General features: G+C 52.0%; 5 protein-coding genes; 1 reads left to right on the top strand and 4 right to left on the bottom strand.

Moving 5' to 3' along the window:
* Window positions 1-141: 141 nt before the first annotated feature.
* Window positions 142-399, bottom strand: CHC_T00006418001 (hypothetical protein). The gene has a single exon (XM_005718455.1). The coding sequence runs from the start codon at window positions 397-399 to the stop codon at window positions 142-144; it is 258 nt and encodes an 85-aa protein (XP_005718512.1).
* Window positions 400-476: 77 nt separating this feature from the next.
* Window positions 477-1,505, bottom strand: CHC_T00006417001 (hypothetical protein). XM_005718454.1 is given in 2 exon segments: window positions 477-563; window positions 564-1,505. 1 exon segment carries the CDS (start codon window positions 1,503-1,505, stop codon window positions 564-566), a length of 942 nt encoding a protein of 313 aa, XP_005718511.1. The 3' UTR covers window positions 477-563.
* Window positions 1,506-5,875: 4,370 nt separating this feature from the next.
* Window positions 5,876-6,205, bottom strand: CHC_T00006416001 (hypothetical protein). The gene has a single exon (XM_005718453.1). It carries the CDS (start codon window positions 6,203-6,205, stop codon window positions 5,876-5,878), a length of 330 nt encoding a protein of 109 aa, XP_005718510.1.
* A 4,021-nt stretch (window positions 6,206-10,226) lies between these two features.
* Window positions 10,227-11,690, bottom strand: CHC_T00006415001 (hypothetical protein). XM_005718452.1 is given in 2 exon segments: window positions 10,227-10,526; window positions 10,527-11,690. 1 exon segment carries the CDS (start codon window positions 11,688-11,690, stop codon window positions 10,527-10,529), a length of 1,164 nt encoding a protein of 387 aa, XP_005718509.1. The 3' UTR covers window positions 10,227-10,526.
* Window positions 11,691-12,654, top strand: CHC_T00006414001 (hypothetical protein). XM_005718451.1 is given in 2 exon segments: window positions 11,691-11,936; window positions 11,937-12,654. 1 exon segment carries the CDS (start codon window positions 11,691-11,693, stop codon window positions 11,934-11,936), a length of 246 nt encoding a protein of 81 aa, XP_005718508.1. The 3' UTR covers window positions 11,937-12,654.
* Window positions 12,655-12,667: the final 13 nt, after the last annotated feature.

The raw sequence follows: 12,667 nt of genomic DNA, 5'->3' as shown, positions 1-12,667 counted from the left end.
GAATAGACGCATTGCTGGAAGATCCTCCTTCTTTACACTGTACTGTTTCTACTCATTGCACCGGTGCACAGTCCGGTGCATTCCGTATTTCGTTCTTTACAGATTTGTTGCGTGGGTCGAATACGAACACGTGTATCATGGCTACACGTGGGGCACAATGGTCCCGTATGGCCAACAAGACTGTGGTGACAGCGTGTGCTGTGCAGTGTCACACACACAGCTCACAGCCGCCCGCGTGCTGTTGCACCCGCGTTTGGTCATCTTACACAACGCGACAAACCACCCATCCAGAACTCTCCAGGTCTGTGTTGGCACACGTGCGATGTCTAGGGCCGAAAAAAGGAAGAGATGAATGCTAAGTAGAGAGTGCGAGTTGGAAATTGTTTGTTTTATGTTCATGCAAGGCTAAGGCGAAGCGCCTATGCGTTCTATTTACCACGACGAAAAAGTAGTGCACCAGAGGAGAGACGCGATCATGTGAAGCCGAAGATTGCTTTAAAATTAGGTTAGGCTGTGTTAGGCAGGTACAGTCAGTAGAGGAACAGCGGGTTCCAAAACCATTTTCACCAAACCAGAACCGAATGTGTTTGAGATTTGCGATGGACACTCGGTGTAGTGGGTGATTGTACAATCCGCTTCGAAGTATACTCAAAGTGCGTCGAGTCCCTGTTGCATGCCGAAGCCGGGGAGGTGTCCGTGCTGATGGACATATCACTCGTCGAGGACACGGAAGCCATAGAGATGTTTCGCGATAAGGATGGTCCTTCATCGGTGCATGCCGAAGTGGTGGGAGACGAGCGCATCTTCCTGACATGGGCACGACGCTTGCGGCTGGCTTCCTTGACGATGTCGGTGAAGTCGACATCGTCCGAGGGGCATGTGAGTTCGACGGGAACAATGTCTGCGTGCCAGAGCTCATAGCGTGCCACATCGACGACGCGGGTAAGTTCTTCGTCGATGGGGTGCGCCTCAAACACATCCAACTGATCAACGAGATTGGTCTCAATCGCGGCAAACTTCTGAGCTGGGATGTCCAGACGAAAGTTTAGAACGGAGAGCAAGTTGATTTCAAGATTAGCAAGCTCCTTGAAGGGAAGACCTCCAACCTTGGCATAATAGGGGAGGTTGTAGGAGACGTCATCAAAATACTTGCTAGCAAGGATAACCGCGGTGATAAATAGACGGTGGACGCTAAGGCTGGAGAGGGCGAGTTTGGGATCCTTGCGAATGGCCTCATCGATGTAGTAGGAGGCGGCGACTAGGCAGGCGTGCGAACAAAAGGCGTACTTCGAAACGCGGGCCACGTAGTCAGCAACGGAGATCGCTGGCGGTTCTTGAGCGTGGAACACAGTCATATCCTCGAATGGTGCCGGGGGTTTGGCATCATTGACGGACACTTGTGCTTGAATGTTGGCAATTATAACGGCGACAAGGGCCGGTGGCGAGGTGATGAGGCTGAACTTGACAGCATCGGAGGAGTCGGTCTCAAAGAGTTGGGCAGTCATTGTGGATAGTGGGGAAGCGGATAACGGATCTGCGTGAGTGAATGAAGGATGTGCGAGAGTGGATGAGATGATGAAAGGAATTAAGTTCGTCGGGTATATATTGGCAAAGGCGAGCAGGGTGGTAAAGTTAGAGGAGGAGGTCGATGGCCAAGGTAGGAATGGGTATTTCTCTGTGCGGAAAATGGGATGGCTGAAGAATTTCAAAGTTGCTGAGGGGGGGGGGGGAGGGGTAATATAAGTAGCGGAAAGGAGTAAAGGTTTTGTTATGGCGGACGACGCCGTGCGGAAATTGAGGCGAGAAATGCAGAAAACGAGTGCGGTGGAAATGGGGGGCTGGGCGATTGAAAGGCCTGTAGAAATGCGACGAGGGCGGGCGAGGCCAGCGTGACAAAAGGGGAGGGGGTTTTATCTCTCTTGTGTCTGACAAGGGGGCGACGGCGGGGAGCGGGGCGACGAGGACGGGTATGACACGGGGGGTCTGGGGGGTGAAACGAGACGTGGATGGCGGGAAATGGTGGTGCAAAGCAGGGATTGGACGAGTGCCAATTGTGAATGCGTCACATGAGCCACAAGATCACCAAAATGGCGCCCTGCGTGCGCCTCTCCGCGGCCACGCTAGTGCCCGCGTGGCCGCCCGCCGTCGTCGCAGATAAATTTACGGCGCCGAGCCGCGCCGCAACCCGAGCCACCCCTTGCGCAGTCTGCATCCGCCCCCAACGGGCTCTGCCACCTCCGGGTGCCCCTGGGGGCTCCGGCCAGCCACCCCCCACCCCGCCTTTCCGCCCCCGCATTCCACACTCAAAGCCTCCCGGCAACGGAAACCTAATCCTTTCTTGCCCGCCCCAACTTGCGTGACTCCACCCCTTCGCCTCCACGCCCCGCTTCCGTCACGCACTGACAAACCGCCGCCTCGCATGGCCCCGCCCCCAACATCAATGGCCAGTGTTGCCGCGCAAAGCTGCCGTGCCCCTCGCCGCCACCTGTCGCCGCCAATGGCGCCCCATCGCTCAAACCGTTACAGGCCCCACCCGCTTTGGCGGCGGTTTTTACCACCGCATAGCGCCCCCACAAAAGACTTCTGATTGACCCCGCCCGCCGCTCGGCGCTCCTCCGCCCACCTGAGCGTCCGAGCGCACCAGGTATGCCGTGCGCTCCGCCGCCGTCGACCAGTGGCACCTCACTCCCTAGCAACCGGCAAATATCAGGCACAAAACCCTCTGTTCTCCTCCATGCCGCCCCGAGCATATGCCGACAGTTGTGCGCCGCTCAATGTTCTAATCAACAACCCCGCACGGCTCCCTGGAGATAAACCTATCTGTGCAGGTCTAAGCAGGATTAGACTGCATTAATCCCTGTGTGATGTCGAGTCGTGATCGAACGAGCACCCAAGCTACTGCGCGCAAGCTTTTGGCCTTCATCGTTGACTTGATGAAAAACTTTGCGGGGCGGGATGGAAAAGTGAAAGACTTTCTTGTTGACCTCTCCAACATGTAATTTTTTGTCCACTTTTTGCCACATTGCTGCAGCCCCAGCACAGTATCTGAAAAGCTGCCAAGTTTCCCATGGTGTAATCGTTTACACTACTGTAGGTCTAATCTTTACAAATACTGCTGTTCTACAGTGTAGCTTACATTGCTTCTCCTCATGGCTGCCAGCCTCCGCCAGGCGAGTCACGTTGAGGGCCAGGTCACGTCACAATACGCAGTCAAGCCCAAAACAGCCAGCCCCCGTCCTTTCTTAAACCAAACCCCCACACTAGTAGCCAGGAAACCCCTCCCTACCCGATGCCTCCATACAAGCATGACACGTGATCGTGCCCCATCCACTGCAGCCGATGTTGCGAGTGTCACGTGGCGGGAGCAACGGATGACTTCTCTCTCTTCCCGCCGTCGCAGTTTGCCGCTCCAATTCGGCACTTACCCTTATGTAATTTCAAAAATCCCTCTATACCCCGCTCACCAGGCCTTGTTGTCCTACACAACGCATTTTGGCGCGTGCAATAGAGACGCACTCAGTACAGTTGAAATTTTCAATTATTTCGGTCCTTGTGAGCAGCCAACGCCGCGTGCTTGGCGCCAAGCAATGAAGCAATGCGTGCTTGGCGCGCTTTTCCTGCGGGGCCACCCAACTGCCAATCGGATTTGCATGCGTGCACCACAGCCTGCTGCCAATTGCACTCGCGCCGACAACTTAGAAATAGATCGACGCCGATCGAATGTTGCCCACAACACGTCTCCCCTCAACGTCTTGTTTCTTGTGATATTTCTCCCACTTCCCTCCATGACGTCGACATCCTTGCTGTTCTGTACACACACGTCCTCGCTGGCTTATCTCGTTCCGGACACATTATGGATACTGTATCGATATTGTGAGGGTTGTGCCAGCACCAGCCAACAATGGCCAACGAGGTGGTGCCCCTTCACCTCGGTCCTCATCGTCTCAAGCCGGCTTTTGCTTGTTTCAGGCAACACCAGGACATCCTCTTCTCCCTGTTGCTATCTGCTGTTCTCCGTGCTTGTCCACGACAAGAATGACACGTTGCTTTTCCGTTGACTGAAGCTCCACATCCGCATTGAGCATTGTCACAATCTCTTTATAGAAACTCCATGCCCCGTCTTCTCTGCAGTCTCAGTCTCTACGTGTACAAGATACAGTGAAATATTGGACAGTACAGTAGAAAGAAATCCCTCTCCCTGCATCAATGCATGCTCCTGTGCTAACTACGCAATGCATTCAACGCCCAGCCTCCCCATTAGCACGTGTTACACCGCTCAACCGATCGGCGTTGTCTCATGGAGAATCTCCTGATGCGCAAACTGTATACCCACGCCTTAATTGACACCAGGAACAGTATCAAGCCCATATCCTTCATTGCCACACCTCTGTGCGGATCAACCTACCCATTCTTCTGTTTTTCCACCCCCTGCAGAACGATCAAATTGGCCTGGCCTTGTGCAGTTTTTCTAATGCCCCGTTCTCCCTCATGTCGTCGACAATGCCCACTGGCCCATACCGCTGCATGCAATGCTTGTCACCCCCTGGTTCAATGGTATTTAGCATTTAGATACCCCTTGACCTGATAATCCAACCCCACGTTACACACAATCCGCCGCTTGCATGCTCTGCACTGCAACGTTTCTATGGTCGGCCAGCCAGATCCAGTCTCTTCCGCAATAAAACAACCAACAGCAGTAGCTTATTCGTTGTCTGCAGTTTCTCACACAGCAATAATTTTTAACGACAACATGCTCCTCAATGCCACCAGTCATTTCTTAGCTCCCACTCTTTTCTTTTCCGGACACAGAGCAAAAACATTAAAACAAGCAACCAAAAGTCCGCCACGCATTGTTGCTAACCGTTCCTCCTTCGGCAATGAAACGCCAAGCTCGTCTTTCTGTGTCAGCATACGACGCAGCCTGTGTTTTGAAGAAAACAAAGTCCATTGGATGCACCTAATCTTCTTGTTTCTTTTCTCGTTTCTTTTCTTGTTTGTTTCTTTTTCGACTGTATTTACTTCAACCTCTGCGATTGTCGACGCATCTCAACAATTGAGATTGTTGAGATTGTTGAGATGCGTCGACAATCGCAGCAAGAGATTTGGCCCGTTCTTGATAATCTTGTGGCCATATCTCTGTTCAGTAACATTCCTAAATATCATGCCAACATGTTTTAGCTAGAAACAGGCAGATTGCCACAATCGAATTCAAAATATACAGGCATGTCAAACTCGAAAATCTGCCATCTCTCGTCTTTGCGCTATTTGGTGAGGAAAGAGAGAATTACGGTAGAGTATCTCACGCATTAATTTATATGAGCATCCCTGTGTGGGTATATGAACGGATGAGGAGGGCGACACATCACATGCTGTATCATAGAACATATTTGAATTCAAAAGGCACAGTGCGAAGGGTACTGCACGTATCTCAAACGAGTACTCGAGATCAATTGCACCACAAACAAACTGTTCGTCATGTACAGTATTGGTGGCAGTCGCTCTCTCCCAATCTGTGAATAGCTCCACATAAGATGTTCTGCTCTTCTTTCAAGGTATTCAAATGCTAGGGGGTGGCCGATACTGCATCATAGGGACGGACTGTCAAAGTACGAACAAGAAGTGCATGCATGCCTCCGAGTCATTTCGTATTTGAGGGTGAGGCAGCCTCGGACGCTTGAAATGCGCAAGCGTGACAGGGGCACGCAATTCTCAAGCCAAGGGTACATCGCCCCTGCTGACACCAGCGTGAGGCTGAAGGTTCCGCTGCCTAGCTGCGACTAGCATCACGCAAAAATGAGGACCATGGGGCATGTCTTTGCCTAGACACAATGAGCTCCTCAAGGGGGCGAGAAGGTGATGACATGAAGGCACACTGTCAAATGCGGCAAATGAGCTCGCGAGGTGAGCATGGGATGCTTCGCTGGTGCCACTCAAAGCGCGGAGCAGGGTTCCGCACCTCGCAAGACGCACGCTTCGTCTCAACAGGGGAGGACCTGCTCGGCGGATGATGTGGAAGACTGCGGCAGGACTCCTGTCTTGGCCGGTCACGGTTGAAGGTGGAGGAAGGAGATACTGTGTTGAGGACAACCCGCCGGGAGTCGGAGATGAGTGGCCACTTGAACTGACTGATGTGGGTGGTGTTTCTAAGTGGTGGACATGGAAGCTGCTGACCATCATCATTTATGGTACAGCACATACTGGACATAACTATGTGAAGTTTAGGGCCGTTTTCTCACTCCTGTCTGGGGTGAGATGCACATGCGTACAGCAGTACAAGTGCAATTTCCAACCACTGTATCTTACGCACAAGCAATTCTGCATGGCGTGTTGTTGTTGTTTTGTTTTGCGTTGTCCACAACATGTCGGTGTTTCCATTGGTCGCATGCAAGAGCGTCGAAATTCTTCCGCCAACCATATTTTGCCTTCACAAGATATCTCTGGCGCAAGATATTGCCCCGCCAGCTGACAGAGTTTCGAACACGTGTACACGTGAACTCAAGCAGATTTGGTCCGGATCAGTGAGGACGGAAAATGAGGATCGCGATCCTCACCAATCAATCAATCTCAATCTCGTTTTTAGTGACAGGTACAGTTGTAGTCGGGTAGATGCACATCCCGTCTTGTTTGCAGTCCTGATTCACTTGGGTGCAGCCCACACCTCCAGAGCTAGGATACAAGGGTGTCGTTTGAGAATAAAGGCTTTACGCACCAAGATTTCTGGAATGTATGTGACAAATACTCTGTAAAGAAAATTTGCAGTAAGGTCAATTTGCCACACGTTCCATTTTAGTTTACGCATGGACTGCGCGGATCGTCATATGACTATTACGAAGGAGTATTACGACGACAGCCTACAGTAGGACGCTAGTCCCATTTTCCACTGTTGAGGCAACATGCTACACCGCGGAAGACAACGCGACCACTCTGTGTCCATCGCAGCCGTGCGATTCCGCAAATGGCGTGTTGCTCTTCGCACAATCGCACATCGCCGCCTCTCCACTCCGGGATCTACTATAGGGAGCACAAGCGCTCTCTCTTTTTGTGTCAAGGGCTACACAGCGCAGCGGCAAGAATACACACGATACATTAGACGATCTAACCGTATATCTCTCTCCGAGTTCTCCTTTAACTTTAATGCATTGACTAACGCTTGTTGTTTATCGTTCTTTCGGTTTACGAAGAGCGATCTTGCTAGGATGGTCACAGCGGTGGGTTGGGTTGGGTATGTTACAAATCGGAACAGGTATAGGTGCAGTCCGTTGTTAGTCGCATGCGTCATACTGAGGCGCTTAAGCACGCCCAGCAGGTGGCGGGATATGGAGTTTCTGTTTGGACGGCATGGGGCGCAGCTCTCTGAAATTTTCTGGGAGGGTATAGAGCAGATGCTCCAGGATCGCGTCGAATTGATAACAGGACCCATGCATGCCTCTTTCATTTGCGAACGGGCATCAGGTTACGCCCATGCTGTAAAGGAAAAGTGTGACGCACTTTCTAACTGCGTTGGTTTTATTGACGGCACTGTAATCGCAATTGCTCGGCCATGCGGTAGCGCCGTTCAAAATGTTGCCTACAATGGACACAAGCGCAAGCACGCTCTCAAGTATCAAGCCGTTATCGCGCCTGATGGATTATTGCTTCACGCGGCGGGTCCCATGGAGGGACGGCGCCATGATTGGACACTTTACTGTAGAAGTGGTCTCGATGAGGAGCTGGAGGAGGTCATGGTGGTGGATGGTTTGCAGTATTGTCTGTACGGGGACTCAGGATATAACGAACGCAACTTCTTGGAGGTCCCCTTCCAGGGGTCACAATTGACTGGATACCAGAATGCTTTCAACAAGGCTATGTCGAAGGGAAGGGTTACTGTGGAATGGTTTTTCAAGGAAGTCAAGCTTTACTGGTCGACGGTAGACTATTGTCGAAAGATGCGAACGGGGGAATCTCCGGTCGGGGCACTTTACCTCGCTGCGATGCTGCTTACAAACTTTCGCAATTGCGTATATCCCAACACCATCTCGCAGTACTTCCTCTGCAAGCCTCCAACTCTCGAGGACTACCTAGCTCACAAAAACAACTCAATGCTCGCGCAGGAGAGCGAGGAGTGAGGACAAAGTCCGCGTGCCGAGCGGAGCGAGTTGCCGAGCGTAGCGAGAGCGGACTTCGTCCGTAGCCCCGCAGGGAGCCCTGCGCGAGCAGACGCTAGGCCGGTTTCGTTGTATCTTCTCTAATCGGAACGCTCCGTCGAGCCGTAAAATGACTGTTAAGACCCGTTGGTTGATGCCTAGCTACTTCCCTGCGCACCCATTATAGAATCCATCATGATCTTCATTTTGTTCAGATCAAGCTCGTTTTGCGCTTGGCGCTCCATACGTCTCTCCTCACGATCCTTCTGCCGTTCCTCTGTCTCTCGATCCAGGCGATGGCGTTCGAACTGAAGGCGCTCGCGTTCAAGCTCAATACGCGCCATGTCGGCATCGCGCAGCGCGTTTCCGAAACCCTCAAGCTCCCCTTCTATCTCGTCGTAAGCACGTGCTTGGCGACGCGGTTTCTTGCGGGCACTTCCATTGCAATCGACCTCCACGATGTCATCCGTTTCATCTCCTTCCAGGCTGCTTACTCCACCACTTCCCTTGCGGGTCAGAGCCCGCGCGACGAGTTCCTTCCCAATACGCTCTTTGCGAGCTTCTTTCGCCTCGGCGGCAACGACTTCTGCTGTCTTAGCCTTCTCGACGTCATTCCTTGCTTCCGCCATCATAGAGAGCAGCTCGCCCAGCTCACCTATCTCTCCACCCACACCCGAAAGCCGGCTATCCTTTGCATCACGACGGCAGAAGGCATCCTGGATCTTTTTGTAGCGATCTTGGATGCTCTTCGCCGTCACTTTGACCGATAGATCCTTGTTCGAGTTTGCCTTAGTCGCGGCGGTGGCGAACATCTTCTGAATTTCGCCATAGGCAGCGACGTGGGCCTTCGATGCGGCAACCTCCCGCGCGATGATCAGGTCATCGCCAGCCGTAAACTTAGGGCGGCGACCGGCCTTACGCGCGGAAGACGGTCGGCGGATAGGGGGAGCGGGCGCGGCAAGCGCCTCCGTCGGTGGTGATTCCGGAACGAACGCCGGGCCTTTGATGAGAGCTTCGGCGTCGGGGGTTAAAGGGGGACTAGCATCGGGGGAAGGGTGGGGAGAACTAGGGGTGGACACCTCTGCCATGCTGAAGGAGAGGGAGAGCGGAGGATAGAGCTTGGATGGGGGAGCTGCGAGCCGTGACACCTTTCTGCAGTACCGTTCTCCCGCCTTTTTGTGTACACGTTTTATGAATCAGATTGCAGAATGGACTTCACTGTGAAGTCACATTTCAGTAAACTTTGTCATGGCCTCGGCCAAGATTTCATTTAGTGTAAGCAGTTTTCGTCACAACTTTAATTTTTATTGCAGAAAACCGTGGTGCGTAAAGTCTCTAATATCACTTCAGTGTCTTCACCATACCCTGTGTTACCATACACTCACGGGAGCGTCGTGAAAAGCACCACTCGACACGCAACAGGCGACCGCTGCAACCTCCACGATTCTCCGTATTGCTACTGTACCACCTGAAGGTCAACGTTTGTCTTTTTCCTTTCCCTCCAGCCCCATTGCCCCATCACGAGATTCGCCCCCCTCTATGTAGACTCTCTCCACCAGTACTGAATCACGTACCTGTCCTGGCAGAAATGAAAGAGAACAACCCGGGCGCGCTATCAAGATTACGACCCAAAATCCGTGATCACCAGTGACGGCACTTTCTCAATCACCTCGCTTCGTCCATTTCCACAGCCGACGTATCCCCTCAATCATGCCACCCACTTCCTCAACCGGTCAAAAAAATCCTCCCCCACTTCCCATAACCTGGCAATCGTTGAACACCAAGAACATCAGACACTTTCAGACTCTCCAGGCCACCATATTCCCCATCAAGTACAACCAACTCTTTTATGTCGAGGCGCTTAAAGCGCCGAAGGGATTTGTTAAATTAGCCTTTTACAAAGAGTTGTTAGTTGGAGCCGTATGTTGCCGCAAAGAAAAGTATACCCCCTCCAACCCCCGAACCCAGATCCTTGGTCAGCCATCTTCCAGCGGAGAAGAATCTGCTTCGTCAAACTTTGGCTCGAGTCTGTACATAATGACCTTGGGAGTTCTGGCCCCGTATCGAGAGCGTGGTATTGGGAGGCGTCTCATCACACATGTGCTAGACCTCGTTCGCACGTCCCCTGCATGTGAAGATGTCGTCGATGTTTACCTTCACGTGCAAGAGGGGAACGATGAGGCACTACGATTCTATGAAAAATATGGTTTTCGTGTTGCGGAAAAGCTCATGGGTTATTACAAAAGAATAGAGCCTGCAAACTGCTATGTTGTCCGCAAGGCAATCAACAAGACCTAGGTTTTCCGTTCGCAACGAACGCTGACATGCATTTCTCTCGCTTAAGCTTTGAGAGCATCATATCGAAAGGCGACACATATCGCAATAGGTATGATTATACAGCAACTACTTTCCAATGCAAAACTCGCTAAAAACAACATCTAGCACCTCTTCGACATGGATAATACCTGTGATAGAACCGATTTCTTTTGCGGCAATACGGAGCTCTTCCGTCGCGATATCCATGGGCAGGTATAGCGACGGGTTGTCACCAGTTCTGCCTTCCATAAAAACACTTAGAGCTTCGACCGCCAGGGTCATGTGATGGCGATGCCTTGCTCTGGTGATCACAGGAATACTGCCTTGTGCTTTACTGGATCTTTCACCATCTTTGCCGACACCGCCACTTCCCTCAAGCCGAACTTTTAAAAGGTTTTCAAGGTGAGTCGTGAGTTCGGAAAGGCCATCGTTATTCACCAACGACGTTGAAAAAATAGGAATATCTCTGACCGTGGTTTTTGACTCAAAGCTATCTGGTATCAAGTCAATTTTGTTTGCCACGCATATAATATTCGCATGCGTCCCAGTCTCCATATCATTCTCGCTGCCTCGTCTGTCCATCGAGATGGATTCGATTGCAGTTTCCATTCCTCCTTGTGATGCATCGTGTACCAAGATTGTAATATCTGCGTTCGAGGCTGCTTGTCGTGCTCGTTTCATGCCTTCAATCTCAATTGGGTCTGCTGTATCTTGTCTGAGCCCGGCTGTATCGCTCACAACAACGGCAAGACCGTTTAAATCAAGGTGCACCTCTACTACGTCCCGTGTCGTACCGGCTTGTGGTGAGACAATGGCTGCCGGTCGTTGCGCTAACGCATTCAACAATGTACTCTTCCCAGCATTCGGCTGTCCGACAATCGCGACTCTGGCCCCACCTCGAACAATCTCTCCTCGATGACCATCATTCAAATGCCCCTTCATTTTCATGAGCAGATCGGAAACTCTCGGCACAATAGCCTCAAATGCATCGTCATCTACATCATCGCCAAAATCGATGACAGCCTCTGCATGGGCCAGACAAGACTTGATTTCAGCTCGCCAACCCTCAAGCAGATCGCGCATCTCCCCGCCAAGTTGTCGCAACGCCTGCTTCCGTTGCAGAGCCGTCTCCGCCGAAATCAAATCAGCAAGTCCCTCCACACTTGTCAAGTCCATTCTCCCATTTTCAAAAGCCCGTCTTGTAAACTCCCCCCGTTCCGCCGGGCGCACTGTAGACGCATCCGAGTGCATATGGCGCAGACTACTGAGAGCCTCGACAACGGCATTGATAACTGCACGGGAGCCGTGGACGTGCAGCTCGACGACGTCTTCCCCAGTGAAGCTGCGCGGGCCCGGAAAATAGATGACGAGGGCCTCATCGAGCAGATCGGATGTGACGGGATGATACAGACGGCGGACAGAAGCGTAACGCGGCTGCGGGAACTTTTGGTTCGATGTAGGATTACCTTTGCTTTTTATGTTGAGCAACTGGGCTAGGCAGATTGTCGCTGCTGGGCCTGATATGCGAATAATGGCGACGCCAGCTGTGACGCCAGCTCCTGATGATAGAGCAAAGATTGTGTCGCCAAGTGTAATGGCCGATTCCAGAGACGTAGACGGATGATGTATTGAGGACAAGCCTGCGCAACTCACGGGAGATGTGCCAGTTAGCGTTGAGCGCGGGCGTTTCCGCGCATCGCCAAGGCGGGTGAGTCGACCGGGGCTTTGTTTTAAAAATAAAGTCGGGCTTCTCGAAGAGGATAGACTGCGCAAAGATAACCGTCGGGAAAGTATAGGGGCACAACGGTAAAGAAATGCTTGAGACATGGCGTGGTTGTGAGGGACGAGACTTGGAATGTGGTCAAGAGGCAGTTAGCAGATATCCAATCGTGGTGGATGCAATTTCAATTCGTCAACGCCCTCACGGAGAGAGGGGTGATTCCGACGTGAAGAACGGCGCGGGCTCTTTGTTGAGTGCCCACATCAGAGGCCGAGAGATTGAACAGCGAACGGGGGAAGCGAAAGTAGTCTGTCGGCTTCTGGAATTTTGGCTTTCGACGGGGACAGGCCAGGCATGGCGTTTTACTACCAGGGGCGGTTCTGGGACAATTGGCAGTTTCGGAAAGAGATCTGAATTCCATGTCCTTACAATGTGATTGGGAGAACTCAAGTACACAAAACCAATGAAAATCGTACACATTTTAAGGTGGCTTCTGATCACGGTCTCG

This window comes from Chondrus crispus, genomic scaffold, assembly GCF_000350225.1.
Source record: "Chondrus crispus Stackhouse genomic scaffold, scaffold_41, whole genome shotgun sequence".
Lineage (NCBI taxonomy): Eukaryota > Rhodophyta > Florideophyceae > Gigartinales > Gigartinaceae > Chondrus > Chondrus crispus.
The sequence above is the reverse complement of the archived record's forward strand: the minus strand, read 5'-3'. Positions and strand labels throughout refer to the sequence as shown.

Excerpts from the sequence above, each read along its gene's own strand:
- CHC_T00006416001 (XM_005718453.1), bottom strand. The coding sequence starts at position 6,205 with ATGTCCAGTATGTGCTGTACCATAAATGATGATGGTCAGCAGCTTCCA.
- CHC_T00006418001 (XM_005718455.1), bottom strand. The coding sequence starts at position 399 with ATGAACATAAAACAAACAATTTCCAACTCGCACTCTCTACTTAGCATT.
- CHC_T00006417001 (XM_005718454.1), bottom strand. The coding sequence starts at position 1,505 with ATGACTGCCCAACTCTTTGAGACCGACTCCTCCGATGCTGTCAAGTTC.
- CHC_T00006414001 (XM_005718451.1), top strand. The coding sequence starts at position 11,691 with ATGGCGCAGACTACTGAGAGCCTCGACAACGGCATTGATAACTGCACG.
- CHC_T00006415001 (XM_005718452.1), bottom strand. The coding sequence starts at position 11,690 with ATGCACTCGGATGCGTCTACAGTGCGCCCGGCGGAACGGGGGGAGTTT.